Here is a 27,904-nt window from a genome sequence, read left to right on the forward strand (position 1 = left end):
GCGGCAGCGGCGGCGTCGGGGCGGCCGCGCCTTCGGGAGCGCGTCCGGCAGCGGCTCCGGGAGCGCCTCCCGCCGCCTCCGCCGGCCGGGCCGGACCGGGGCTGCCATGGGGCGGCCGCTGTGAGCGCGGCGGCGGCGGGGCTGCGCCTCTCGCCCCGGCCGGGGCTCCCCTCCATTGTTCCCGGGAGCGGCGGCACCGCGCCGCCGCCGCCGCCCGCGGGGCTCCGGTGAGTAACGGCCGCGGCTCTCCGCGGGGGGGCGGCACCGGGACCGCGGGGCGTCGCTTTGTGCTCCGCGGGGCTGGCTCGGGGACTCGATCGGGGGGACGGGGCTCCGTCGCGGCCGAACCCCCCAGATGCGCCTCGTTGCCCTGGCGGGGCGGCTCGACGGCGGCACCGGCGCGGGGGAGGCTCTGCTTTGAGGGACCTGGGGGTTTGCGGGCACCGGGGCCGTCCGGTGTGCGGGAGTCGGGGGCCCCGGGGCCGCTCCTGGAGTGCAGCCGCTCGGCGGGCAGCAGTTTCGGAAGGCGGCGGATCCGAACCCGTCCATCGGCCGAACCGAGACTGGAACACCCCCACAGTCCCGACCCCGAAACCCCTCTCGGCCGCGGGGGAGCCTGGCGGGAATCGGGCGCCGTTTTCCGAGTCGCTGCCTGGCCCCTTCTTCCCGAAAAGTACCTGAGCGGGAGCCTTGCGGCTTCCAGAAAAAGATGGAGAAAGAGCTGGATTTGGTTGCGTTTCAGTTTTGGGTTCCCGGGGCGGTCAGCGGGAATGGAGGCGCTGGAATATCGCCGTCCCAGAGCTGGTGCTTCCCTTTGTGTGTCCGGGCTGGTGGGGCTCCCGGAGCCGCCGCATCCCAGCGCTGTGCCGGGCTCTGGGAGCCGCTCGTCCGCCCACGGCGAACGTGCCGGGAGTGCGGTGAGACGGCGGCGACACCTGCGATGGCGGGTGACCGCCGGGCCGGTGCGGTGGCCCTCGGCACCGGGAGCGTTTGATTGCGGAGGGGTTTGGTTATGGTTTTTCTGAGTTCTGGGGCCGGGAGACATAGAGGTGGCCGCTGGCCTCGTGTGAGGACGGAGCAGAGCGTGTCCGTGTTCAGGTGACGCCGAGGATCTGCCTCGCCGTTCCTCCTCTGCCCGGACTGCTGAGTTACTGCCCCGTGTCCTGGATCACAGCTGGTCGGGGCAGCTCCCTCCCCAGCAATGTTTAAACCCAAACAGTTCAGTGAACCCAGCGGCTCACGGGGAGGAACGGTCGGGCTTGGAGGCTGCCGGGTCCCGGCCAGAGGGAAACTGGGGCTGTGCACAGGCGGAGGAGGTGGTTTGCTCTGGCTGGAGCTCTCCGGGTGCCGACAAGCTGGATGCCAGCACAGAGGAGCGGGGCGCGGGGACGGCCCCCCCGCCCAGGGACGCCGCAGGAGCGTGGGCCCTGCAGCCCCCTGCTCTGGCTAGCAGCCATCTTCCCCACTCAGGAGCACTTCCTCCCTTAATCCCTGTGCTGGCTGGCATGCACTGCTGCCTTTTCCTTGTGTTGCTGCGAGAGGATTAAAATAAATCACCCCTGCCCCGGCAGGGCGCAGGCACGAGTGGTGCCGGGGTGAAGGCAGCCAGCGGGAGCATCGTCTGGGCTCTTCCGCACACGAGGTGCCTGCCCTGGCCGTGCAGGAAGGGTCACTTTCAGGTGTGAACTGGAGCTCCTTCTTTATTCACCCACCTAAAAACATAATCTGAGCCAGGAGCCGTATTGTCTCCAGCCCCAGGTGGAGCCCCCCAAGTCCAGGCTGCTGGAAGGGGCCACTTGCTGATGCTCATCCCATCCCAACAGTCCAGCTTTGTGCCCCTTTGGGGGCCTTCTGCTTCTGGACATGATGGCAAATTTGTGTCCTTGCGCTCCCAATGGCTTTCCTTGAAGGAGCGGAAAGCAGTGAAAACCCCATCCAGCTCCCTCCCAGGTTGGGTAATGGGTCTCTGCCCCTTCCAGAGGATGGCAGGCTGTGACCGTGTCCCAGTGTCCCTATCCTTGACCAGTCTTCTCCCAGAGCAGTCAGGGTACCAGCCCAGTATAGATTTTCAAGTACCAATGGTTGTTCTGTAGATCTGAAAATCAAGTCTTCAGGTAGGGAGGGATCCCTGAGCGTGAGGATGCTTCTAGAACTGAGATGGTTTTACAGAGATCTGTGGGTGAGGCTGGGCCTTTCCCTGTCCTTTCTGCCCCATGTCCCGGGCTCTCCCACCACTGGATGCCCGCCCACAGCTCGGTGCTGGAGATGCCCCTGGTAGCCCTAGGTCCTGGCGGCCAGCTGGGAAGGGTTAACATGCTCTGTAGGCTGCACAGTTGGATATTTATTTTTCCAAGCATGTGTCTGCTTTAAGCATTACAGTTTTTCCCTACAGTTCCATTTGCAATTGTGTTTGCTTTTTATTTCAGCAAATACTTCGTTCCTGACCTGAGCCACAGGTTGGGGCACGGAGCACTGGGCGAAGGAAAGGCTTCGGTCCTGTCGCCCACAGATTGTGCCTTTGGCGTGTCCTTCTTCCCCAAGGGCAGCTGGAAGGCTGCTTTTGTTATACCTCAGAGGAAAAGGAGTCTCTTTTCATGTGTTTTGGAGCTGGGGGGCATGTATGCCAGGCAGGGTGGTCTGCTGGCAGTCACCACCTCACCTCCTGAGGGACAGGGACTGTGCCTGGTTGGGCACAGTCCCCCACCTCAGGCTCCTGATGCTGTGCAGACCCTGGAGCTGAGCTCAGACTCTTCTCCCTGTTGGATTTGGCCTGTCCCTCTTCTTTTCCTGCCTGCTGTGTTCCCCACTGGCTGCTGGTGCCAAGGCAGCCCGGCTGCTCTGGCGTGGTGAGTGCCAAGGGCCATTTCTGCCCCAACAGGGAGGCAGAGGCCAAGGAGCCCCCAGCCCCACCAAGCCCATGGCAGCAGCCACCCCTCATCACATCCAGCAGCACGGGCACACAGGGATCAGATCGGGGCTCCCCTGCAGATGTCACAGGGCTCCAACCCTGGCTGGACACTCTGCTCCAGCACCAGCTCCTGTGTTTGGCACCTCAGATGCATTCCAGAGATGAGCCACAGGACAGGAAGGGGCTTCCCCACTCAGAACCACTCAGCTCAGAACCGTGGGGTCCATCTGCTGTCCGAGTGGGAAGGTCCCGTCTGTGCCACGTCCCTGGGACAGCTCAGCCCTGTGACTCAGGGGTGTGAGAGATGCGAGGAATGAAAGTGCAGCCCTCAGGGTCCCTGAGGACAGTGGGGGAACAGGTTGCACAAGACTCCTCATGGACACACTGGTGTGCAAAGGCAGTGTGAGAACATCTCTGTGGTCCACAGGGAGCATGTGCCCCCTGAGGGTGCACAGATGGGTGCAGGGTTGTCCATCACCACTCCAAAATAGCTCCGTGGGTGTAATGGCTGGTGGTAATTGCAGTTTTGGAGGCAGGTCTCTGAGGGGCACTTAGCCCTGGCTCCTCTCTAACTGCTTCCATTTTTAGTTGTTTGAGTCCACCCCAGAGCAGTAAATTGCAGTGTGCCGGGGCCGCGGGGAGTGGGGACAGTGCCCAGTGCCTGGCAGGAGCTGGAGACCCACCCTGCCCAAGCTGCCATCCTCCCGAGCAAATGGTTTCCTGTTGGGATTTATATAAAAGCTGTATAAACACGGAGAAGAGCCGTGCTGTTGTTTACACAGGTAGGAGCACTCTCCCCACTTCCTTTCCTCCTTCCCGTGTGGACACCAAGGAGTCATGAGGGCAGGTGTCTTGGGGTTCCCCAGTCTCCCCTTTTCCCTTGGAAAGGAGGAAAAGGGTCTGTGCTGCCTCTTCAGCATCTCTGAGCACTGTGATTCCCTTGGGTGCTGCTGAACCTGTCCAGGAGGAGCGGGCAGGATGTGTCCCGGTCCTGCTGCCCTCCAGCAAAGCCATGGCTGCTGCGCGCTCCCTCACTGCCCTGGGAAGCCAACCATCTCTGTGTGCTCCTGCTGGGTCCTGGCACACTTCGCTCTGTTCCTCCCTTCCTCCCAGTGACCCTCTCAGCCACAGGACAGCTCTGTGCTGCCGAGTGATCCCTACGCCATGGAAATATGCTGCTGTCAAGCCCTTGAATCAGCTGGAAGGCACCCGCTCCGAGGTGTATCTGGAGAAGGGCTCTGCTGTGCGCGAGCCAGCACTGACTCATTTTTCAGGAACTGGAGGCACTGGGCTCCCCTCCATCCCTCCATCCCTCCCCTCGGCGCGGGGCCGGCTCGGGAGGCCCACGCAGACGCTCCGCATTAGGGCATGTTCCGGGGAGCATGTGCTGTCGATAAACAAAGCCACTGAGAGACAGAAAATAATTTCCAGAAATACCAAAGACTTTTTTTTTCCCCCGTCAAAGAATTCCACCTCCCCCTTCCAAACCCTGATAAATCCTGAACATTCGATAACTATTTCCAAGCACTACCCAGTGCCTGGGAGCGCTGGTGTTGGAGATAATGCCAATGTTTGCTGGGCACCCTTTTCCCTGCCCAACTCCTTCTGTCAATAGTTTGGGTCCCAAATATTCCTGTGCCAGCCAGAGCCAGAGCAGTTGGGCAGGAAGGAGGCAGCTGGAGCCCCCACAGCTACACCCCAGCTGGGCTTCCTTTGGGTGCAGAGGCTCTTTGGAGGATCTGAGCCCTTTGGGGCTTGTGGCTGCTCAGCCCATCCCTGGGGAAAAGGCAGCACTACAGGCACAGGGAGCGCAGGGTCTCGCTCTCGCACTACAGCAGGAGAGGCAGAGGCCAGAGCTCCGTAGTGCGTGGGGAGGATGAGTAGCGGTTTATTACTCACTACGATTATTACTCACTGTTTTTAACAGTGTGTACTTCAGCCTGACGCCTTTCGGCGAAAGGAAGCGCCTGTTCCCGCGGCAGGTTGGGAACGGCACCGCACGCGGCAGCGGGGAGCACACGTCCCCTGGGAGAGGAACCGGGTGAGCTCGGGATGCTCGGCAAGGGCTGTGGGGCCTGGAGGCACAGCTATACCCCGGGAGGTGCCTTGGGAAAGGGTTTGTGGGGTGGTGTTGTCCTGTCCACATCCTGGTCCTTGTAATTCTCCCAGAGCTCCTGCTGCCAGCAGCGCCCTGGCCGGGGCTGTGCGGGTTGTGCAATGCTGGGCAGGATCTCATCGGCGAGCGCTCCGGCAGAGCCCGCGGGACCATTAGCCATGGCCAGTGTCGGGACCTCATCCCAGGCTGCTGCCGAGGTGCAGATGTGGCGCGGGGGTGGAGCACAGGGGCTTGTTCCCATCCACACGGCTCGGAGCAGTTGGCCGGGGGCGGCTGGGTTCGGGCTCCAGCGTCCTCCTGGAACGTGTCTTGGAAGAGCTCCATGCTCCTGGCATGGTGAGAAGGAGGGATGGTCAGAGGGAAGGAGGAATGAAGGCCATGGAGGGCACACCCCCACAGCACCCTGAGACAGGATCAGGCTCTGCTGGGCCTCCCTGTGCCAGAACCCAGCTCCAAAGCTGCTCTGCATGGAGCAGTCCCCTGGAAAGGGATGGGGACCTGAGGGGATGGGTGGGCTGGAGAGCCCAGCGTGAGAGCTGGCAGGGACGAGAGCAAGTTGCAGAATTGGCCGTGGAAGCTGGGGGATTTCTCCCCAAACAGCCACTTCAAAAACAGCTGTTGATGGAAAGAGATCGGCCGCAGCTGGCTGACCCTCCGGCTCCTTTCCGTGGGGGTGGCTGCTATGTGCCCTATAGATCCTATAGGGAATGGAGGGGGCTGGAGTTTGCAGTGAGATCTGCTTTGCTGGGGTGGATGGTGGCACAGACAACATCTGATTTTGCTCTGGAAAAGGGATTTCCCTCAGTGAAGCCATGGGTCAGCAACACCTGACAAAGTGCAGGAGGAGGAGAGCAGGAATCTCCCTTTCTTTAACCGGCGTTAATGTTTCTCTCACCATTCGGGGAAATTTTGCTGCATTCGGTTCTGCTTCACCAGCAGTTTCACTCTTGACACATCAGCGCTTTTGCACAGGGAAACATAACCCTGCCAGTCAGTGCCAGGTCGTGTCAGGCGGCTGAGGGGTCTGTGGAGACCTGCCACTGCAGTCTGGGGACATCCCGTGACCCAGGGACATCCTGCTGTCTGGGCTGGATGCAGGAGGAACATCGCCTGTCATGGCAAGTGCATCCCACCGTGCAGCCGTGCTGGACGGTGGGATGTGGGGGAGCTGGCCCTGCCCTGACTCTGCTTTCCTCCTTTACAGCTCATAGGGGCTGCCAGCCCTGTGGAGACCCCCCTGCGCCCGCCCGGGGCCAGCCTGGGGCCCCCATGGAGTGGGAGTTGCGGAGCCCAGTCGCCGAGCAGTAGCTGCAGCAGTGGGATGTTTACCTGGCGGTGCCTCATCCTTTGGGCTGTGCTGGTCGCAGCCGCGCTCTCCGCTGCCCGGCCGGCCCCCACCCTGCCCGACCAAGGTAAGAGGCACAGCCCGATGCAGCCGCACCGGGAGCCCCCGCTCCTCATCCTTTGTGTTCCTCTTGGGCGACATGAGCTGGTCTCCCTGCAGCAAAGGCAGAGGCTGGCGTGTGCTCCAGCCATGGGGCCACCAGCACGTCCCCAGTGCCACCTGGGGTGTCACCCGGCTGCCTGAGAGCTGGTGCCTCTGGGGACATGGCACATGTTGTCCCAGAGTGGTTTGTGTGGGCACAGAAGTGGGTGTGTGGCTCCAGCAGTGCCTGGAGACATTTTAAACCTGGAGAAAAATTATGGCACGCCCCGACCTGTTGGTTTGGAGGAGGATACAGAGCCCTGGGGGCTGTGTCCCCCGCTGGGGTCACTCCATGTCATGGCTTTTGTGCCCCTGTGAAGATTTATAATCCGGGATGTGTGTGAGGCTGCTCCCACCCTGCCTGGCCCCACTGGGGTGATCCTGGGCTCAGCTGGTGGGGTCGAAGATTGGGGTGCAGGGTACTGGTTCAGCTTTTGTCGGCTGGCAGTGCTAAGAATGAATGCACCCTGCAGAAACCCTCGGGATGCTCCAGTGTTGCTCCCAGCTGGGAATGCCCAAGGTGGGGCTCAAAGCCGGGGCTGGCTCAGGTGATTTCTGCAGTCCAAATCTCTGCTCCACTGGGGCTGGGGAGTGCATAGCCCCTGACGAGGACATGCCCTCCCTCGTTATCGCTGCTGTCCCCCAGGAGTAGTGCAGGGCTGGTAGCAGTGGTCAGGGGTGCTCCTGCCTCAGCCTGGCTCAGCTCTGGAGTGTGGGGGCTCAGCAGATGGGCCAAGTGGGTCGCCTGGCCCTGGGCAGAGTTGGCCCTGGCGGAGAGCCCTGCTCTGGCGTGTCAGAGCCTCGGCCCTCGGCGAGGCAGAGAATAACCAGACCTGGCAGTGCTGCGCAGGACTTCGACTCGCTCCTTTTGGTTCTAATTACCCAAGAATGTCTGGTCTGTGGGCACTGCTTTGCTTTTTAAGACTCGCTCCCCCTTCCCCCTTCCTCCCAGCAGAACCCTGAGAGGCAGATTGCTGCTGTGGCCGGCATGGGCACGGTGGTGTGTGGTGCCCTGGGGTCCCCTGAGGGCTTGGGGTGGGAGCTGGCAGCCGGGAAGTGACCCCTGCTGCAGCCGCACCAGCCCCAGTGGGAGATGCCTGGGTGATGCCCTTGGGTCCCAGGGTTGGCACCTCTGGAGCAGCAGGTACCCTGGTCACAGGTCACACCCTGTGAGGTGACACCCCAGGAGACAGCTGGAGCCATGAGCGGTCCCAGGGGAGCTGCAGCTCCAGAGAGGAGCCTGGGCAGAGCTTCACTCACAGGGACCATTGCTGACATTTTTCCACTGGCATGCCTGCTCCCCGCATCTGTAAACAATGTGGTAGACAGTGGTAAACATGTTTTTCTCAGGAGATTGCTCTTCCTGGAAGAGGTTTCCTGGCAGTGTTTGGGGTAAGGATGGCTCTGTGCTGCTAGGAGAGCAGCACCTGCAGCCCCAGCCCCAGCTGTGGCACTGGGAAAGGTGTTGGGGTGTTCAGGCTGAGGGAAGCTGATTGAGCACAGGTGAATTTTGGGGTGCGTGAGGAGCCCTACAGCCCCTGGAGGGTTTGGGAGCAGCGTCAGGCGGTGGCAGTGGAGGAGGAGAGGTTGGAGAGGAGGGAGCTGGTTCCTCGCCAACCTCATGCCAGGGCTAACAATAACCTCTGGAAACATTTCCCGACACGGTTCTCACCAGGGCGGCCCAATTAGTGCCACAGCAGGAGCCCGGCTGGGGCAGAATCCGTCCCTTGGCTCGGGAGCCGACTGGTGGGAACACAATGTTCCCAGCAGGACGTGTGGGATGGGAAGAGCCAGTGCTGGGCCAGGACCTGCAGCCAGGGCTGAGCCACCAGCATCTCGCAGGGGCAGGCTCCGACCCCGCCCCAGGGGTTCTGGGGTCCCGTGGGCTGTGGATGGGGTTCAGCTCCCATGCCAAGGGCCATCGTGTCCTGGGGGCCAACATCTCTGTCCTTCCCCCATAGCACTGTGACACAGGAGCATCCCCCCATCACCCTGGGGGCAGCAGCGGCCGCACTCGGTCCCCTCCGTGGTGGAGGCAGCAGCTTTCCCGGACTTTGTTCTGGATGTTTATGGGGTTTCAGTTTACTCCCGGTTCTGAGGCAGCTAAGCTCCCTTCTCAGGGAGGAGTAATCCCCCGCGGCCGGTCAGCGGCCTGGCCTCATGTGGAGGGGGGTTCAGCTGTGGCCCCCCTCTCCTTGTGGTGTGGGAGGGAGTTTGGGAGCTCTGCTTCTCAGGGGCTCCCTCCCGGTACCAAAAAATCTGGAGCAAATAAAATATTAACGGGCACTTACTGCGTTTTATAGTTACCTAAATTTGGAGGTGGTGAAAAAACCCTGGTTAAGGGGAAAAGCCAAGAAATTTCCATGCGCAGCCTCTGTCACTCCCTTGCACAAAGCTGCTCTTTGTCTCCAGGTTAAATAGAAACCTGCAGAAAATTGCCAAGGTTTTTTTCCCTCTCTCCTTGTCTGCCATTGTCCCAGCCGCTGCTCAGGCATCTCCTCACAGGGGGCTGCCGTGGCCCTGCAGGGGTTGCCGAGTGGCCGAGCAGATTTTTGTGGGGAGCCGTGTCCTGGGGGGGTTCCTGCCTTGGGCAGCTGGTTTTGGGGCACACCAAGCCCCAAAGCTGCCCCAGTGCAGCAGATACTTCCCCAGGGGGTGCATCTGCTCTCCAAAGCACAGGAGGTTTGGCTGCAGCCCTCTCCCCGTGGGGCAGGGGCCAATGGCTGCCCCATTTCCCAGGGCTGCTGGCTGCCCAGCTGGCCACAGGCTTAACCCCCCCCCGGACATCTGCGGGGCCAGCAGGGGCCCTGGCTCCCGGGGCTTTGTTGTCCCCGGCTCGTCCAGGGGGTCTTGCTCCACACCCTGCCGGAGCCAGAAGTCCGGGGCAGGCCATGGGCTCAGCCCGGGTAGCTTGGGGGAGCCCAGCATCCCCACAGGCGGCACCTTTGGCTTGTCCCTGCTTCTTCCCAGGGCGCTGCTGACCCTCGGCTCTGTCCCTCTCCCCATTTCCCTGCTGTCCAGTCTCCCCTTGTTTTTGCAGCTCTGGGTGTCTCCCCCCCAGTGCCTCGGGGAGCCCCAGGGGATCCCATTTGAAGGCGCTGACTCCTTGCTGGAGCCCCAAGAGCAGCCCAGAGATTCCCTGCCAAGGCTGCAGCCTCCTGCGCTTCTGCTGTTGATGGCAGCAGCCCAGGACTGTTCCCGGAGCTCAGGGGGCCCAGCAGCACCCCCAGACCCCGGTGTTGCAGCCGCCCAGTCCCGGCTCCCCGAGGCATGGCTGTGTCCTCCAGGGCATCACGCCGCTGCCGTCCCCTCCCAGCCTGTGGGGCCGGCATTGTTCCGTCCTCCCGCCTTTCCACTCGGATGCTGTCACTCTGGCCCTTAATTGAGGAGGAAAAGAAGAAATATGAGTCTTTGGGAAAAGCAGCCGTGCTCTGCCAGAGCCTGGGCTGTGGAGCTGTCCCAGGGTGAGCGGAGCCACGCCGGGGGGAGCAGGAGGGTCCCCGAGTGTCTGCGGGCTGCCAGCTGTCGAGCCCCCCCTGTGCAACAGCCTGGGGCTGTGCAGCAGGGATGTGAGCAGAGGAACGGACACCCAGCGCCGGCGGTGAGCCAGGGCCAGGCAAAGCCAGCCAAAAACTGGATTGGGGTGTTCTCTTGTGATCCCCGTCTGTCCCATGCCTGGTGGGAGCTGGTGGAGAGGTGTCTGTGCCCCAAGCCACTGCCTCCAGGGCTCTGAGCCGCTGCGGAGCTCTGAGCGTGGCCGGGGGGGCCCCGGGGAAAAGGGGTGGGTTTATCCTGACAGCTTTGCAAACTCCCAACACGCTTGTTAATTAAGTGCTGCTTCATCTGCAGTGCAGGCTGGGAGAGCGGGAGGGCCTGGAGCGGGACATAAATCCCGCTCTCCCTGAGGAGGAGGCATCCGGGGAGCGGAGGGTGGGTGTGGAGAAGCCCGCGGCCCCCCGGGCTGGCTCGGACAGGAGGAGCTGGGGGTGCCCTGAGCAATCCGAGAGCCGCGTGTGCCTTGAGCCCGCGATGCTCATCTGTTGGCATCTCCGTGCTGCAGCCTTTCCCTGGAGCAGGGGATCCAGGGATCTGCACGGCTCTGGGAGCAACTGGGGTGCTGGGATGTTACCCTTCGGGACGTGCCCCCGGCACAGCCCGGGCTGGGGGCGCACGGCAGGGTGAGGAGCTTTTTAAATCAAAAAGAAGCCAATCCCCACGTCCCGGTGAGCGCTTCCTGTTGGGATTAGTGGGGCTGCCGGGCATGTGTGTGCTTTTTCTTCAGGAAATACCTTCGGAAAGCCCCGCTGGGGTCTCCAGGGCAACCGGCGCCTGCGGCTCGGCGCCCCCCGCCCGCATTGTCCCCGCGCCGCTTTGTTGGCCCCTTTATTGCCATCGTCACCATCGCCATGGCCAGCGCAGCCTGTGGCTTTCGCCGCTCGGAGGGTGCACCCCGGGCTCCCCGCTGTGTGTGCCCAGCCTGGGGGGCACAATGAACACGTGCAGCTCCTGTCCCCAGGGCTGCCCCATGTCCCTGTCCCTGCTGTCCCTGTCGGGGGCTAGCCCCGGGGGAGCCAGTGACAGTTATATGCCCTTGGTGACACTCTCCATCTGCCCAGTGCTCGCTGGGCTCGGCTCCGCTCTCGGTTCTGTTTCAAAGCTGGAATAAAGTAATAAACCCGCAGCGACTGTCCCGGCCATGGCACTGCACTGCTTCTGGGGGTGCTCACGGAGGCACCATCAGCTGGGGCTGCCCCTCGCCTCTCTGGGGACCTTGGGGCTCCCCACGGGCATGAGCCCTCCTGTCCCCTGGGATGGGACAAGGCCTGTGGGACTGGTGTTGCTTTGCTCTCCTCACTGTCACCCTGTTTGCTCAAAGGGGCTGTGACCGACCCCAGAGCTCCCAGCTGGAGTGAGGACTCCCACTAACCGACCTTTGTGCAGTGCCAGGAGCACCCAGAGCCTCGGGGATGAGAGCCAAGTGTTTGTCTGGCTGATGAACCTTTGGAGAGGTGGCCCATGTGGGCCTGGCTTGTGCCCATGGGGGGCAACTGGCCAGGGGCTCTGCCATGGGGGGTCTCCATGAGGCTGTGCTGTGGGGCCGTACCCAGTGCTGTGGTTTAGGTTACAGGAAAGCAGAACATGAGACACGGATGTATCAGGCTAATGAGTCCAGCAATCATTAACCAAAGTGGAGGCCACGCCAGTGCCACGGCTCACACCAGCAGCTCTCAGTGCCCCTGCTGCCATCCCGGTGCTCGGTGCCATCTGTGCCATCCCAGCAGCCATGGTGCTCTCTGCATGCCAGGGCCATGGCGCTGTTCAAGCGCCGCTCCCGCCGAGAGGCTGAGCAAACCTGGACATGCTCATTAGCCTGTGAATTCCTTCCCAGGCCGTTCCCACCATGCCGCGTTTTCCGCCTCATCCCAAGTGCCAGAGAAGTGCTGTGGGTGACCGAGAGCAGGGCCCTGCTGTGCCCTCTGCCTCCCCTCTCCGTCCATCACCTCGACACCTCCGTGCCTCCCAGTCATGCTGTTGATGCAAACCAGCCCTGGCTCTGTGGGGCTGGAGGAGGGGGCTGGAAGCCTTGAAAGGGGATCTGGCCCCATGCCCAGGGGTCTGAAAGAGCAGTGGGACTTGCACAGGGTACCCAAGGACCTGTGGACATTGGGAAGGGACCCTCCTGAACCTGGATCACTGCTTCCTCAAGCCCTGGCTTAGGCTGGGTTCCCCGAAAATTTTCCCCTGTCCAAAGACCTTTTCCATGCCAGGCTGCCTCTGCACATTCCACAGGTGCAGCTGTGGGGTGCTGGTGGAGCTGGAGGCCAGGAGGAGCCACCACCTGGGTTTCCCTGCAGGGTTATTCCGTTCCATAGGGAATTTTGTTGGTGCGTGGGAAGGGGCAGAGCTGGGAGCCAGATAAGAGCAGATATGGCTGCAGCACTGGATTCCTGCTGGTTTGGGTTTTCATGGCTGTTTGTTGCCCACTGACCTTGCTCGGTGTGAGGAGGGAGCTGGGACAGGCAGGAGGATGTGGCCTTACCCAGACCCGGGGTGTTCAGACAGACAGGATGGGATGTCACTGCTGCTTTGTGAGCCTTCGGAGATGCCTGTGACTAATCACTTGAAACACAAATCAGAGCTGTAAGAAGTGCCCGTCCTGTGGGAGAAAATCAGGGGGAAACAGGGTTGCAAAGTAAGACCCTTCCCCACCACCAAAGGGGCTCTCATTAGTCTTCCCCTTCCACATTAAAATGTTTTGTAATCTCTCACGGATGAACTGGAGCCCTGGCATTGGTATTACAGCAACTGAGGAAAGGGAATTCTTCCCCATCCCACTGTTTTCCTTCAAGTGCTGAGCAAAAGAAAGAGGAGAAACTCTGGAGCTGCTCGTGAATGTTTTTCCCATGAAGCTTCTCATCAGTCCAAGGCAAAGAGAAGAGGCCAGAAAGTGAAGTGCAGGTCACGGTGTGGTGAATCAGTTCTGGAGAGCTGAGGTTTTGTTTTTGGCCGTACGGAGTGGCTGTTGGGTGCAGGGAGGAGCAGGGAGGAGCGAGGCCTCACTGCCGGTCCTGGCCCTGCGCTGCCTGCACACCCTGGCTCCTCTACTGTTTTATGCCAGTAGAGACCCTGTGTCACTCACTCCACAGCCACTGGCCCAGGGCAAGCTGCCCTGTGGCTGTTCAGGGCACATGTGAAGAGCCAGGAGCAGAGGTTGTTCTTGTCTTGGGCACCCAGAAATCCTGAGGGGCTCAGCCCTCAAGCTACAGATCAGCTGAAGCTTGAATGTTTCCTGGCTGTTTCTGCTGCATTTGTTGGGATTTTCCAGCCCAGTCTCTTGCCCCTGAGAGCAGCATCTGCAGCAGTGCCCTGTGCCCCTTCATGCTGCTCCCTCAGCATCCTGATGGCATCCAGCTGGCCAAGAACAACTGGACACACATTACTGGGAGGAGACAGAGGTCAAGGGGTGCCTGAAGAGTTGGGCTCTGGAGCTGTGCCCGCCAACCCGTGGAGCTCAGTCTGGGATGACGATCACACTGCATCCACCCACGTCATCACAGGGAGCCTCAGCAGAGCTGTAGCAGCCTGAACCCTTCCTTGGGCTGTGGAATTGGAAGAGGTGATTTGAAACCCAGCATCTTCCCCAAGCCTGGGACCAGGACCCACCCATCATGGAGGGCGGTACTTGAGGACAGAGCCCTGGACACTTCAGGGCTGAGAGAGATGAGATCGTGTCACAGCAGGATGGAGAGAAAGGATCTTTGTGCTGCTCACACAAGTGTCACCTCGGGGAGCTGAGCTCCCCTGCCTGGGAGTGCTGTGGATGGGAACGCCATGGCCGGCACCTGTCTGGCCAGAGCTCCCTGGGCTGACCTGTCCTGCCTCGCTCCCTGCCTGCTGTCCTGCCTCAGCCCCCAGCCCCTGCCCTTTCATCCCTGCCCCGCCGTGCTCTAACCAGGGTGAGGGTCCTGGTGCCATGGGGGCCCTGGCCTGCTTTGCTGGCTGCCCGCTTGTGGTGGTAGGGATCCTGAGACCCCTGCAGTGTGGCAGAGCCATGCAGGGATTTGGGATGCTTCTGGGAGAGGCTGGATCCTGCCGTGCAGCGGCACTGCCTGAGTTGTCACAAGTTGCCTGATTCTCCCCCGTTAGGAAGCCTCTGCCCTGTCACGCTCCATAAGAGCCGAGAAGGGTGAGGGCTTTGGAACTGCCCAGGCACTGAGCAGGTCCTGCTGTGGAGGGGAGCACTTGGTGCTGCTTGGGGTGCTCGCAGCCTCTGCCTCTGCCTCTCCTCTGCTCTGCTGCTGCCGCCAGCTCCATCGCCTGGGTGCTGGGGTCCCCGGTGCCACAGTGGGAACATTCCAGCAGCGGGAGCATCCCAGCAGCGGGAGCATCTCAGCAGCGCATGTTGCCTCATTAACCAGGCCGCAGCAGCAGCAGCAGCAGCAGCAGCATGGTTTTTCTTTGGTCTCTATTCCTTTTCTCCTTTTTTTTCTCTTCTTCTCTCCCCTAACTCCTCCAGCTCTGCCCAAAGCAAAAATCGAAGTGGAGTCCTACTCAGCCCACCCCGGTGACCTCCTCCAGCTGCGCTGCCGGCTGCGGGATGATGTCCAGAGCATCAACTGGGTGCGCGATGGCGTCCAGCTGGCTGAGAACAACCGGACGCGCATCACCGGGGAGGAGGTAGAGGTCAGGGACGTGGTGCCCGAGGACTCGGGGCTCTATGCCTGCATGACCAACAGCCCCTCGGGCAGCGAGACCACCTACTTCTCCGTGAACATCTCAGGTTCGTAGCAGCCCCGGCTATGCAGGGAAGGGGCAGCCGCGGGGCCGGGCTGTGAAGCGAGGAGCAGGCTGCCTCTGCGCGCCCCTGCACACCCCTGCACGCTCGCCAGCACACACTGGCCACACGTGGTGAGTTTGGGGCTGACCTGCAGCTTGCGGGTGCCCGGAGGAGTTTCCAGTGTGGTGCCGTGGCTTCCTGGCCGCTGCAGTGCAGGGAGAAGCAGCGGAGGTCATCTCACGTTTATCTGAGGGGGCAGGGGGCTGCAGGGCCGGCCCAGGAGGGGCACGTGCTGGGTGGGAGATGCGGTCTGCACTGGTGTTGATGGAGTGTGAGGCTGGGGAGGGAGGAACGCTCGAGGTGGGGACACGTCTGTGCTCGCGGGGTCTTGGCTGCCACCCCAGGGGTGTTGGTGGCACCAGATGTGGGGTGAGGAGCTCTGGTCACCTCTGACACCAAATCTCTTCACGATGTCCATGGCTGCAGGCACCGGGATGGTGGGCTCTGCTGGCCCTGGCTGTGCTGGGGACTGTGCAGAGTGTTCCCCGAGATCTCCATGCCCCTGCTGGGCACCAGCACCACCCTGCCCTCCTGCCTCACCAGGCACAGCCCCCACCACCTCCCCACGACGCTCCGGTCCCTGTCAGCCCCGCTCACAAAGGTCCACTCACACACAGATGCTCAGCAGGGCCGTCGCTTCTCTTGCAGACGCTCTCCCCTCTGCGGAGGATGATGATGATGAAGATGATTCCTCGTCGGAGGAGAAGGAGGCGGATAACACCAAGCCGAACCGTATGTGCGAGCTGGGTTTGCCCACGGCGCTGCCCTGTGGCGAGGCAACGGGAGGCTGGGCACACACGAGCATCGCCCAGGGGTGGGACAGGCAGCCCAGGGCACCCGGCGGTGGTGAGGGCGCAGTGGGGACAGCAGGTCTGGGTGCAGTGGGTGAAGCAGCTGGGTCAGAGCAGGGAGTGTGCTAGCACGGCTGCACTGGGGTCACCGCTGCTGGAGCCACGTAAGCCGAACATCCACGCAACGAGGAAAGGGCTGCTGTGGCTCGTGGTTAATGCCCTGTGTCCCAGGGCTCCCCTCCCTGCTGTAGCCAGGCTTGGCTGCTGGCATCTCCCCAAATTCCTGTCTCAGCCCTGCCCTGGGCATCCTTGGGGTTACTCCAGGAGCGGGAGGCTGCTGGGTTTGGCCGTGCTGAGCCCTCCCTCTGCTCCCCAGAGGCCATCGCTCCATACTGGACCTATCCCGAGAAGATGGAGAAGAAGCTCCATGCTGTCCCTGCTGCCAAAACAGTGAAATTCAAGTGTCCGTCGAGCGGGACGCCCAACCCCACCCTGCGCTGGCTGAAGAACGGCAAAGAGTTCAAGCCTGACCACCGCATCGGGGGGTACAAGGTACGGGGGCCGGGGCACTGTGGGAGCAGCCCCTGGCTCTGCGCACCTCGAGGGCTGGGGGCTCGTGGGGAGGGGGAGGACTGGGAAGGGGCTCTGCGGCTTAAGAGGCACCAAGCCCCCGTCCACACCACCCCGGCAGGGGCAGATGGGCCCCTCTGACATTCCTGTTTAGGAGTGGCCCTACAGCAGTGACCTGCTTCTGGGTCATGTTTGTACCAGCTCAGCCCTGGGGGAGGGGGCTCATGCTGAGGAGCCCGCCTGGCTCGGCCACCTCCCCCTAATCCCCTGCCGAGGACAGGGGTCTGGGCAGGGACAGGGGTGTGGGCATCCGCAGGAGCCCTGGGCTGGAGGAGCCCCTCCATGCCCAGCAGTGGTTGGTGGAGGCTGCACCAGCACCAGGGGTGCTCCAGCCCACATTTGGGGGCCACATTGTCTTCCTGAGCTGAGGAGGAGCTCAGTGCTGCTTCCCGAGCACCCACAGTGGAGCCAGGCTGCAGATGCTGCCTGTGTGGGATGGTGGCTCAGCTTTCCCTTCTCACAGCTCCAGTCCTGCAGTGGGGCTGCTGCTGCTGCAGACGAGGCCCATGGGAGGACCAGCATCCATGCCACAAGGAGCCACAGCTGGAGCCAGCAGTGACAGGGCTGGCTTTTGGAGAGCCTCCTGGTGCCCCGTGGCCAGAGGGGTCTGGGCAGTGCTCTGCCTGGCAGAGCCACTGAGACTCTCCCAGAGGGGATGTACTGGGTCAGCAGCACCCACAGAGTGTCCCGGGTGCAGGACACCCAGGCTGCACCTGCCCACGGGCCAGCACAGGGCCAGCTGGCCGTGGGGAGCAGTGGGGGTCTGAACCCCAGGGCCAGCCGGGGAAGCAGCTCTTGCAGGAGGAACAATGCTGGTCTGTTCCCTCCACACACGGGGGCCACCAGAGAGGGGTGTCCCCACACGCCAGGCGAGCCCATCGCGCTCGGCTCACAACATCTGCTTCTCGGCACAGTTGGCTCCGTGGCCAGGCTGTCCTGGGACAGCTGGGAGCAATTACGGCCCCTGTGTAGGGAAGGAGAAAGGTGACCTCAAAGGGAGCTTTATGCCCTGCCCGTGCCGGGGGTTGAACCAGCTCCGGCATGAGCAGGACCTGGGGCTCGTGCGTGCTGCACGTAACCGGCTCTGTGCTCCCCCTGCCCCCAGGTCCGCCAGGCCACCTGGAGCATCATCATGGACTCGGTGGTGCCGTCCGATAAGGGCAACTACACCTGCATCGTGGAGAACAAGTACGGGAGCATCAACCACACCTACCAGCTGGATGTCGTGGGTGAGAAGCACAGGGCTGGGGGCTCACCCCACATCTTCGTCCCCCCAAACCTTCCCCAGCAGGAACGGGTGCTGCACCCTGAAGAGACGGGTGGGTTGTGCTCCCAGGGAAGGGGCTTGCCCACCATCCCTGAGGCCACCTCCCACTCCCGTGGCCTCCCGCCCCGGTGTGCACGTCTGCTCCACAGCGGGCAACGAGCCGGCCAGGCAGAAGGTTCACCCCACCCCGTTCTGGGGATTTTTAATTGTGGTGAAAATAATTTCATAGACCAGACAGAAACTTTTTCTAATCGCCTTATTAGCCATAATTCCCAGCTGGGAAGGCTGGTCTGAGCAGTTCCACATGTGGAGCTGCTCTAAATGCCAGTAAATGAACCATTAAAAATGTGATTTAATTTGATTACACTGAGCAAACTGAAGGGAACAGTCAGTGAGGTGAACAAAGGGGTTTGTTAATGCTGACTCACCACGGTGGCAGCCACTTTGTTAAGGGCTGGGGCCCTCCATAGGTTTGTTTGACCTCTGACCCCTCCCAATAGGTGCTGATGTCCCTGTCCCCACCCCGGGGTTTCACCTGTCCCCTCACTGGGGTTTCACCTGTCCCCCCATCCTGGATGTTCTCACCCCACTGCAGGCAGGCTCCTGGGGAAGGGGACACCAATGCTGCGCTGGGTGCACTGGTGTCCACCTCAGCCAGGGGTCCTGGGCATGGGGGGCTGCAGGGTGCACCCGAGGATGGGCAGCAGGGCACCCCAAACCCCATTGTAAGGTGCCCCACTCCTGGTCCCGCAGAGCGGTCCCCACACCGGCCCATCCTGCAGGCAGGGCTGCCCGCCAACAAGACAGTGGCCCTGGGCAGCAACGTGGAGTTTGTCTGCAAGGTGTACAGCGACCCTCAGCCCCACATCCAGTGGCTGAAGCACATTGAGGTGAACGGCAGCAAGATTGGCCCCGACAACCTGCCCTACGTGCAGATCCTGAAGGTAAAGCCACATGCCAAGTGGCTCCAGCCACAGCCCCCGGCTTCCCTGTCCCTGGGGCAGGAGCAGGGCGATGGCAGCTGCATGGATGGGCCAGAGGAGTCAACTGGGCCTGGGGACCACCGGCCTTGGGGCAGCTGGAGCCCCAGAGCCATCACCAGCCGGCAGGGAGCAGGGAGCAGGGAGCAGGGAGGGCTGTCCTGTGCTACGGCTGTGCTGGCTCTGTGGTCCCTTTGGAGCCCTAAGGGCACACAGCACAGGGCTGGGTGGGCTGTCCCGGGGAGCGAGCACGGCGCTGGAGCTGGGAGCTGAGCCCTGGATCGTCCCAGTGAGAGCAGCCCGCTCTGCACCCCAGCAGTGCCACTCAGCGGGCGGACTGGCCACCAGTCCAGCTGGTGTTCTGCTGTGGCAGGGGGTCACACTGGGTGGCCTTTAAAGGTCCCTTCCAGCCCATTCTGTGACTCCATGCAGCCATCCCCAGCTGTGCCCCTGCCCGCTGGGACGCAGGGGGAGCAGGGTTACACCCCCATGCCTGCCTGTTCCTTCCTCCCATGACGCCCCGTGTGCAGCAGCCCCATCCCTCCCACCCAGCTGTGGGTGTGGGGGCAGCAGCCCCTGCCCCCCAGAGCCGCTGCCGACCCTCCGGGCGCTGCTGTTGCTGAGCACATCCATGTGACTCCATGTTGTTGGTCTGTTCCAGCACTCGGGGATTAATAGCTCTGATGCGGAGGTGCTGACCCTGTATAATGTGACAGAGGCGGAGAGCGGGGAGTATGTTTGTAAGGTTTCCAATTATATTGGCGAGGCCAACCAGTCTGCGTGGCTCACTGTCACCAGGCCCCTGGCCACAGGTAATCGGAAGAATGCCTGGCGGTGGAAAACAAAACTCTGGGCTCTCTTGTTTCTGCTGTGTTTCTGGTGCAACAACCATGGAAAAATACCCAGTGGGGCCGGCTGGGCGCTGTGCTCTGTGTGTGTTCCAGTGTCTCTGCTGTGTGCTGATGTCTTTCTTGTGTCCCGCTGTCTCTCCTGTGTGCTGCCCTCCCCACTATGCAGACACCAGAGCTGCCCAGGTCCCTGCTGGGCCTGGCACCAGTGAACCCGGGTCTCTGAGGGTGCTGCTGTCAGGCCAGTCCAGGCACCACAGGCTGGCACAGTGCTGCGTCCCCTGTCTGTGCTGCCCTCCCGTCTCCGTCCTCCCGTCTCTGTCCTGTCTCTGTCCTCCCATCCCCATTCTCTCATCTCCATCCTTCCGTCCCTGTCCTTGTGCCTCCCCACGTCCCCCGAGCCAGCCGGCCGGCTCTGCCTGGGCTGATTTCTCCATGCAGCCCATCGCCAGCATGTTCGGATGGGCAGGACACTCAGTGTGGTGAAGGGTTTTAACCAGCGTCTCCGTAGGTCCGCCGGGATGAGTGGTCATCCCGAGGGTCTCTCTAGCAGGTCTGCAGTGGTCTCTGTCTGCTCCCCGGGGGTCTGGCAAATGAGACTGGGCTCTCCCTCCTCTCTGGCCTCCTCCCAGAAGATCTCATGTCTTTTGCTTCTCCGTTTTTTGCTTCCATTTTTCCTTCCAGACGGCTGGTGTTAACACGACAGACAAAGAAATGGAAGTCCTTCACTTAAGGAATGTCTCATTTGAGGATGCTGGGGAGTATACATGTTTGGCGGGTAATTCTATTGGGATCTCCCATCACTCTGCATGGTTGACAGTTCTCGAAGGTATATACTTCTCTTCCTCTCCCTTTCCTCCTTCCTTTCCACTGTATGCATTGTGGTCTGGGAGAGAGCCCTTCCCGGCCCCTGCCCTGTCAGAGCGGGTCAGCATGGGTGCTGCGGGGCTGCTCTGCAGCTGGAGCAGGATGGGGCAGTGTCCCCCCACCCCTGTGCCCCCCTCCACCCCAATTGGGGTCTGCCCCCCGCTCTCTCCCTGGCCCAGGCAATGCATACCCGGGGAACTTAACCAGGGCTTGCTCCCCTGGAGCAGGACGGTCCCGGCACCCCCGGGCCAGGCCAGGCCAGTGCTGCGGGCTCAGAGGGGCACCAAGGGAGGTTTGGGGGTGCTGGCAGCGCTGCCCTTCTGCCTGAGGGCCTGGCCTTGCCCTGCAGTGCAGGACCGTCCAGGGGCTGTGTGTGCTTGCGCTGCGGGGACGGCTGCCCCGTCCCCATTGATGCTGCTCCTCGGTATCAATGCACGGACCAAAGCCTGATAACAGCTGTGGGAAAGTCTTTGGGGTGCTGCGTGGTCATTGCTTTCCAGCCAAAACTTTCCCAGTTATCAGCCACTGCTTTGTCAGCCAGGTGTGCTCAGAGGTGGGACAGGAATCTCCAGCTCCCTCTTAAACCTCTCTCTGAGGCTCTGCTCTTTGGGGGCGTCAGGCTGGGGGTGCAGAAGGTGCAGTGGCAATAAATCCTGCCGGATTCCCCACAGACCGTGGCACATGGCTGCGGGCTCTGAGCTGTTCATGGCTCCAGCACCACCTCAGCCACCAAAGCAGCGTCTGTGGGGTCCATTCTCTCTGCCGTCCCAGGCTCCCACAGCAGGTCACTGCCACTAGGGTGCCACTGGCTGCTCTGTTGCGAGCTCTCCCCAGTCATTTCCAGTAAGGCCTGGACTCCCACAGCCCTGGACACTGCCAGACACCCCCTCCTATCCCACGTGCACAGGGTGACCCCAGATCCTGAGGCACCTGCAGCTCCCAAACGTGGGCAGAGTAGCTGGGACAGAGACCTGTCCCTGGAGCTGCCCATGGTGTCCTGTCCCTGTGGGGTGACTCAGGCCCTGTCCGCCCACTTCCAGCCTGTCCCAATTGACCCCATCCCACCCTGGGCCTCCTGCAGATGTGATGCAGGAATTGCTTGGCCATGGGGATGATGAGCTGGGGGCTGCTTGCACTCCTTCCCTGCCAGGGTGGGTGGGCAGCCCCAAGTCCCTGGTGCACCAATGTCCGCACTGAGCTTGGGGAGGAGCCAGGGGCTCCCCCAGTGCCACTCCCTGGGGCTGGTGGGTGCTAACAAAACACCCTGTTCACGCCGACCCAGCTATTGAAGACACCCCAACCATGATGACATCTCCCTTCTACCTGGAGATCATCATCTACTGCATTGGGGCCTTCCTCATCTCCTGCATGGTGGTGACCATCATCATCTACAAGCTGAAGAGCACCACCAAGAAGACAGACTTCAACAGCCAGCTGGCCGTGCACAAGCTGGCCAAGAGCATCCCCCTGCGCAGACAGGTAACAGAAAGTAGAGAGGGGGTTTGTTTGCACCTACTGCCCCTCCTGGAGCCCAGCCCTTCCCAGGGGATGTGGGGGAGGAGGAATGGGATGACCTGGGACCGTCTCACCCTGCTGCACGTGCCACCCACTGCACCCCATGCCCACCAGGGTGTGGCATGGGATGGGGACTGCCCGGGCTGTGCCTCCGATGGCAGCACAGTGATGGGGGGGGGCTGCACAGCTCCTCCTCATCCCCCCTTGACAGGGCTCATGAGGAGAACCAGGAGGATTTACAACAGTTTAAGGTTTGAGCAGAGCGCGGTGCCCACTGAGGAGATGGGAGAGCTCCCAGGCTGTGCACTTTGGGCTACAGCATGGTGGAGAGTCATTAAAAATTCCACCGAGGGGAGCAGCACTGACGAGCACACAGGCAGGGTGGGCAGGGGCCTGTGGGCAGGGGCGGGTGTGAGGGCTCCCATCACCATCTCCCCCCCGGGGGCAGCCAGCCGCGGGCCCGGGCACTGCGTGAAGGTAACCCACGGTCCCCCGCAGGTGTCGGCCGACTCCAGCTCATCCATGAACTCGGGCGTGATGCTGGTGCGGCCCTCGCGCCTCTCCTCCAGCGGCACCCCCATGCTGGCCGGCGTCTCCGAGTACGAGCTCCCCGAGGACCCGCGCTGGGAGCTGCCCCGGGACAGGTGAGGTCCAGCCCTGCCCCAGTGGGAGCTGGGTGAGGATGGTGGTGCTGGTGCTGGGACCAACCTGCTGCCCCTGCATCGGGGTCTTCTCCCACCAGGCTGATCCTGGGCAAGCCTCTGGGAGAAGGGTGCTTTGGGCAGGTGGTGCTGGCAGAAGCCATTGGCCTTGACAAGGACAAGCCCAACCGTGTGACCAAGGTGGCGGTGAAGATGCTCAAGTGTAAGTGGCAGTGAGAAGGGTGGTCCTGGCATGATGCCACAGCCCTGGCTGGGGCCCGGGGTCTGCAACCCAGCCTGGCACCCCCTAACTGCTGCCTTCTCCACTTCAGCCGACGCCACGGAGAAGGACTTGTCTGACCTCATCTCTGAGATGGAGATGATGAAGATGATTGGCAAGCACAAGAACATCATCAACCTGCTGGGAGCCTGCACACAGGATGGTGAGGATGCGTGAGCAGGGAGGAGGTGTCCCCTCTGCCACCCCTCCAGCCGCTGTCCGCTGGGAGGGGCTGGCCTGGCACCCGACTCTGTGCTCCAGCCTCTCATCACAGCGTCCCCTCAGGACCCCTCTACGTGATCGTGGAATATGCCAGCAAGGGCAACCTACGGGAGTACCTGCAGGCGCGGCGGCCCCCGGGCATGGAGTACTGCTACAACCCCACCCGCGTCCCCGAGGAGCAGCTCTCCTTCAAGGACCTGGTCTCCTGTGCCTACCAGGTGGCACGGGGCATGGAGTACCTGGCCTCCAAGAAGGTGAGGAGCTCCCAGGAGGCTGTGGTGTGATGGGGCAGCTGGGCCTGGGGGATGCACCCTTCCCTCCCCACCCCACCCATCCCGTCGTGGGGAACCATGCAGTCAGTGGCTTGGGGGACCAGCTGATGGTCCCGTGCTCGGTCAGTGCATCCACAGGGACCTGGCAGCCAGGAACGTCCTGGTGACGGAGGACAACGTGATGAAGATCGCTGACTTTGGGCTGGCCCGTGACATCCACCACATCGATTACTACAAGAAGACAACAAATGTGAGTGGTGTGCGAGGGGCTTTGTGGGGTGGGGATGCCAGGGATGCTCCAGTCTGTGCTGGGAGTGCCACATGCGTGCAGGGCTTACCCCCGCCCCAGGCTCCCTCACAGCCTGGTGGCACGGAGCCAATGTGGGGTTTTGTGTCTCAGGGTCGCCTGCCAGTGAAGTGGATGGCTCCTGAGGCTCTCTTTGACAGAATCTACACCCACCAGAGTGACGTGTGAGTAGCGCCTGCTGGGGAGATGCACGGATGGGATTGGTCTTGATTTAATGAAATTACAATTGGTGTCAGCCAACCAAACATTCTGAATCCAAATTGTATTTGGTGCTGGGACTCATTTATCCTGCAAAGTCAATTGAAGCCATGGATGGTTGTTCCTCCCAGCAAACCAAGCTCTAACTGTACCCAAACTGGGGCCCAGCGGGGTGTCAGCCCCCTGGAGCTGGTGCCCCAGCATCCTCCCTGTGTTCCCAGGTGGTCCTTCGGGGTGCTGCTGTGGGAGATTTTCACGCTGGGTGGGTCACCCTACCCCGGCGTGCCCGTTGAGGAGCTCTTCAAGCTGCTGAAGGAAGGTCACAGGATGGACAAGCCGAGCAACTGCACCAACGAGCTGTGAGTGCAGTGCTAGGATGGGGAAGAGGGGCTTGAAGTCTCTGAGTGCCATTGCCTGGCCCAGATCATGGGCTGGGGCACAGAGGGTGATGGGCAGATGTTTGGAGTTACAGTCCCAGCAGTTCCCAGCCCTGCAAAACCATCAGTCCATCAGATTTGCAATAATCAGCATCTCCCTCCACTAACCCTTGACAGGAGGGAATCCCAGAGTGACCCCAGCACAGGGACCAGCCCAGACTGTGTCCGTCCTCCTCCCCAAACAGCCCTAGGTCATGAGGGCAGGCGGGAGAGTTTCCCTTCCTTCCACACAGGGGATTACCCTAAATCCCTGGAGCAGCATCTTCATTGGTCCCAGCCTGAGCACGGGGCCACATTCCTGGTGCTCCTCTGCTCCCATGGGTGGGGTTCCCCAGCCGCTTGCCCTGGGCTGAGCCCCTGCCTCCCCCTGCCCTCGCAGGTACATGATGATGAGGGATTGCTGGCACGCCGTCCCTTCCCAGAGACCCACCTTCAAGCAGCTGGTGGAGGACCTGGACCGGATCGTGGCCATGACCTCCAACCAGGTAGGAGAGGTGGCACCTGGGGGAGGTGCTCCTTGGGGGCTGCCCCGTCCCCTCCTGAGCCCATCCTTGGGGTTTGTCCCTCTCAGGAGTACCTGGACCTCTCCATGCCGCTGGATCAGTATTCTCCCGGCTTCCCAGACACCCGCAGCTCCACCTGCTCCTCAGGAGAGGACTCTGTTTTTTCCCACGACCCGCTCCCGGATGAGCCGTGCCTTCCCAAGTTCCCCCCTCAGCACAGCAACGGTGGACTGAAGCGACACTGAGGGTGGCACTGCCTGGGGTGCCATGCCATGCTGTGCCACACTGTGCCATGCCCGTGGACGCTGCCTGCACAGCCTGGTCATGCTGAGCTGTTGCAGAAAGGGTTCAGAGACATCCGTAGCATCTCACATAACCAAAACCACCCACCTCCAGCCAGCTTCTCCTGCCACCTCGTGTCAGCTCTCCACAGCCCAAAGAGTTCGGCTCCAGTGTTTTTATGGCGTTTCCTCCTTCCGTTTTTAAACCTCTTTTCCGTGAATTCTGTGCTTGAGTATTCCCACTTGGTTGAGCTGAAATCCTCTCCCGTGGGCAATGCACGGCCAAAGAGCCAGCTGGGCATCCCGGGATGGCACATCCTGGTAGGGCGCAGAGAGCCGGGCTGGTCTGCAACTTGGAGAACTTGATAAGCCGGGAGCAGCACCCGGTTCCTGCGGCTGCACGACGGAGGAGCCTTGGTGTGCTGGGTGCCCTGGTGTGCCAGGAGCCCTGGTGTGCCAGGAGCCTTGGTGTGCTGGGTGCCCTGGTGTACCAGGAGCCCTGGTGTGCCAGGAGCCCTGGTGTGCCGGGTGCCCTGGTGTGCCAGGAGCCCTGGCGTGCCAGGAGCGTCAGTGTGCCCGGAGCCTCGCTGGTGTGGGGCTCCCTCTCTGCCCGGGATGCTCCGGGGCTGGTCCTGCAGCCCCGCAGTGCCAGTGGGCTTTGCTGAGCCGTGCCCAGCACAACCAGGGCAGGAGCCACAGCGGGTGCAGCACCCAGCACTGCTCAGAGGCACCCGAACCCACCTGTGCTAAACCCAGAGTCCCGTGTACATAACGAAAAATATGTATAAATATGAATATATATTTACATGTCTTTTTAAAAAGGGTTGTTACCAGAGATATACCAGTTTGGTAGGAAGGTACAAGTGGCTGGTAGATATCAGTTGCTATAAAAAAAAAAAAATCATATATTTTGCTATTTTTGCTGTTTTTATTTTTTTAAATTATGTTCTAAACCTATTTCAGTTTAGGTCCCTCGATAAAAATTGCTGCTGCTGCTTCAGTTTTATATGGGGTTGTATTAAACAATAATAATAATGTGTCGATGCCTTTTGGGAATCCGTTGTCATTACGTGCCTGGCCTTGCCCTGGCCCCGCGTCCCCTCCGCTCCCTCCCGGGGCTCCGGCAGGGCTGGGGCCGGCCAGTGCCCGTGGCACCACGTTGATGTGCGGGGATGGGGCACCGCTGCGGGATGGGGACGGTGCCCTGGGGGAGAGGGCTGCCGCCCCTGCCCGGCCGCCATCCGCCTTTGGGGAGGAGCAGGGGGCCGCGGGTCCCGCTGGGCTGCGGGGCGGTGCCGCGTGCCTCCAGCCCGGCTCGGTCCAGCCCGGCTCGGTCCAGCCCCGCTGTGCCCCGGCCGGGGGACGCGGCCCCCGTGCAGCCCCCGCTCCCCGGGCGATGCCTGCCAGTGCCTTACCGGGGGAGCAGCCTCATCCCAGCTCTGCCCGTCCGTGCTCCCCGGGCTGTCCCACTGCCTGAGTTCTGCTCCACCTGCACGGACGGGGCGCTTCCCTGGCCGGGGCAGGGGCCACCTGTAACCCCTCCCTCCCTGCCACTGGTGTCGCGACGCTGGAGCCAGGCCGCTGTTACTTGAAAAGTTTATTTTGCTTTTGTATGGAGAAATATTATTTGTTGTAAACTCTTCTGTAATGAATCTGGAATTCTTGTAATTATTAAAGACTTTAACCGCGACTTCGCCACCCACGGCCTGTCCCTGGAGGGGCGATGGGGATGGGGCTGTCGGGGCTCTGGGTGCTCAAGCTCATCCAAGCAGCAGTTTGGGAAGATGATGCTCAGGGAGCAGCCGGGATGGCAGCTGGTTCTGTGGGAATTCTGTTTTTCAGGGCTCCAGTATTCCCTGTAAATATGTTTTAGTACCCTGCACCCCACGGGGCCTGGGCAGTGGTGTGGGAGGTGGCTGACCATGCCTGGAGGGAGGGGGGGTGAGAGGGGCTGCCAGCCCCTCCAGAGCCCTTAAATGGTTAAGCTGAGGCAGCTGAAGCAGCTGCAGCATCACCGGCCTCCCCGGCCTTTTTAAATGCATCTGCTTGTTGCTATTTCCCGGTGTAAATTAAATCGATCAGCTGCACTCTGCCCACCCCCTTTAAATTAAGTAGAGCTTTTAATCAAGTGATTTATGTTGAATTTGCAGCCCTGGATTAAACTCACAGCCCAGGCGGGGGGAGCAAGGCTGGGGGGCTCCATAAATCACTGCTCTCTCTGGGACTGGCTTGGCAAGGCACAGGGAGAGCTGGAGTTCGTGTTTACATCATCCCAAACTGCAGCTCTCACCGTCTCCTGCTCATTTCCTGGGGTTACCAGGAGGGCAATTAAATATGATAATAAGCAGAGCAGCTGCAGCAGAGCTGCTGGTGCTCACTGCCGGGCTGGGGAAGGGGCACGTGCAGCCGAGTGCCCACTGCATTCCATGGGGACGTGGGGACACAGGCATGGAGGGTCCCCGGGGTGCTGCCCTGGCTGGCACCCAGCAGAAACCGTGGATGCTGATGGGACAGGGCTGCCTGAATGCGGGACCCCAGCAGGAAGATTCAGCTCCTCTCTACTCTTCCCGGTAAGGCGTCCTCTCCGTGTGGGCAATCCGGGAGATGGGCACACCCCAAAACTGGCCTTAGCACCCCATAGGCCCCACTCAGGGCTGTGGGGGACCTGCAGGACCAAAGCACCCCCCAGCTGGGCCCCTGCCCAGGGGGTGCCTGCAGCCCCTCCAGCACTGCCCGGCACCAGGGTCTCCGCTTAGGAGGGGGATGGGGATAGGGTCCCTCAGGAAATGGCTCCAGAGCAATGGAGGATCTAAAGGTGCTGCCCTCAGGAGCCCCCTGAGCGGGTGGGGCGTGTTGGGCATCCGTGGCTGCCGAGTGCTTGGCCTAGACCACGTTTGGCTCTCACAGCATCCTTTGTCTTCTCTGCTCTTCGCCTTCCTCGTTCTCTCCTTTTAAAGCCCTCGGACTGTGCAGGGCTGGGACAATCTGTTGGCCCCAGCCCAGGACATGGCTGCTCT

The 27,904-nt window shown here is 61.6% G+C and overlaps 1 protein-coding gene across 8 annotated transcripts; it reads left to right on the forward strand.

Moving 5' to 3' along the window:
* Positions 1–26,577, forward strand: FGFR1 (fibroblast growth factor receptor 1). Of its 8 annotated transcripts, XM_039564316.1 has the most exons (19): positions 1–227; positions 4,836–4,949; positions 6,229–6,436; positions 14,528–14,791; positions 15,497–15,580; positions 16,016–16,191; positions 17,375–17,498; positions 18,290–18,480; positions 19,178–19,328; positions 21,514–21,716; positions 22,245–22,390; positions 22,489–22,610; positions 22,720–22,830; positions 22,953–23,143; positions 23,289–23,411; positions 23,562–23,632; positions 23,888–24,025; positions 24,483–24,588; positions 24,675–26,577. In XM_039564316.1, the coding sequence occupies exons 3-19, from the start codon at positions 6,346–6,348 to the stop codon at positions 24,849–24,851; spliced, it is 2,469 nt and encodes an 822-aa protein (XP_039420250.1). In that variant the 5' UTR covers positions 1–227; positions 4,836–4,949; positions 6,229–6,345; the 3' UTR covers positions 24,852–26,577. The 8 variants fall into 8 exon arrangements, with proteins under 8 accessions (XP_039420250.1, XP_039420249.1, XP_039420252.1 ...); XM_039564315.1 differs by lacking the exon at positions 4,836–4,949; XM_039564318.1 differs by lacking the exon at positions 4,836–4,949 and having other exon boundaries at positions 21,514–21,710.
* Positions 26,578–27,904: the final 1,327 nt, after the last annotated feature.

This window comes from Corvus cornix, chromosome 22 (genome assembly GCF_000738735.6).
Source record: "Corvus cornix cornix isolate S_Up_H32 chromosome 22, ASM73873v5, whole genome shotgun sequence".
Lineage (NCBI taxonomy): Eukaryota > Metazoa > Chordata > Aves > Passeriformes > Corvidae > Corvus > Corvus cornix.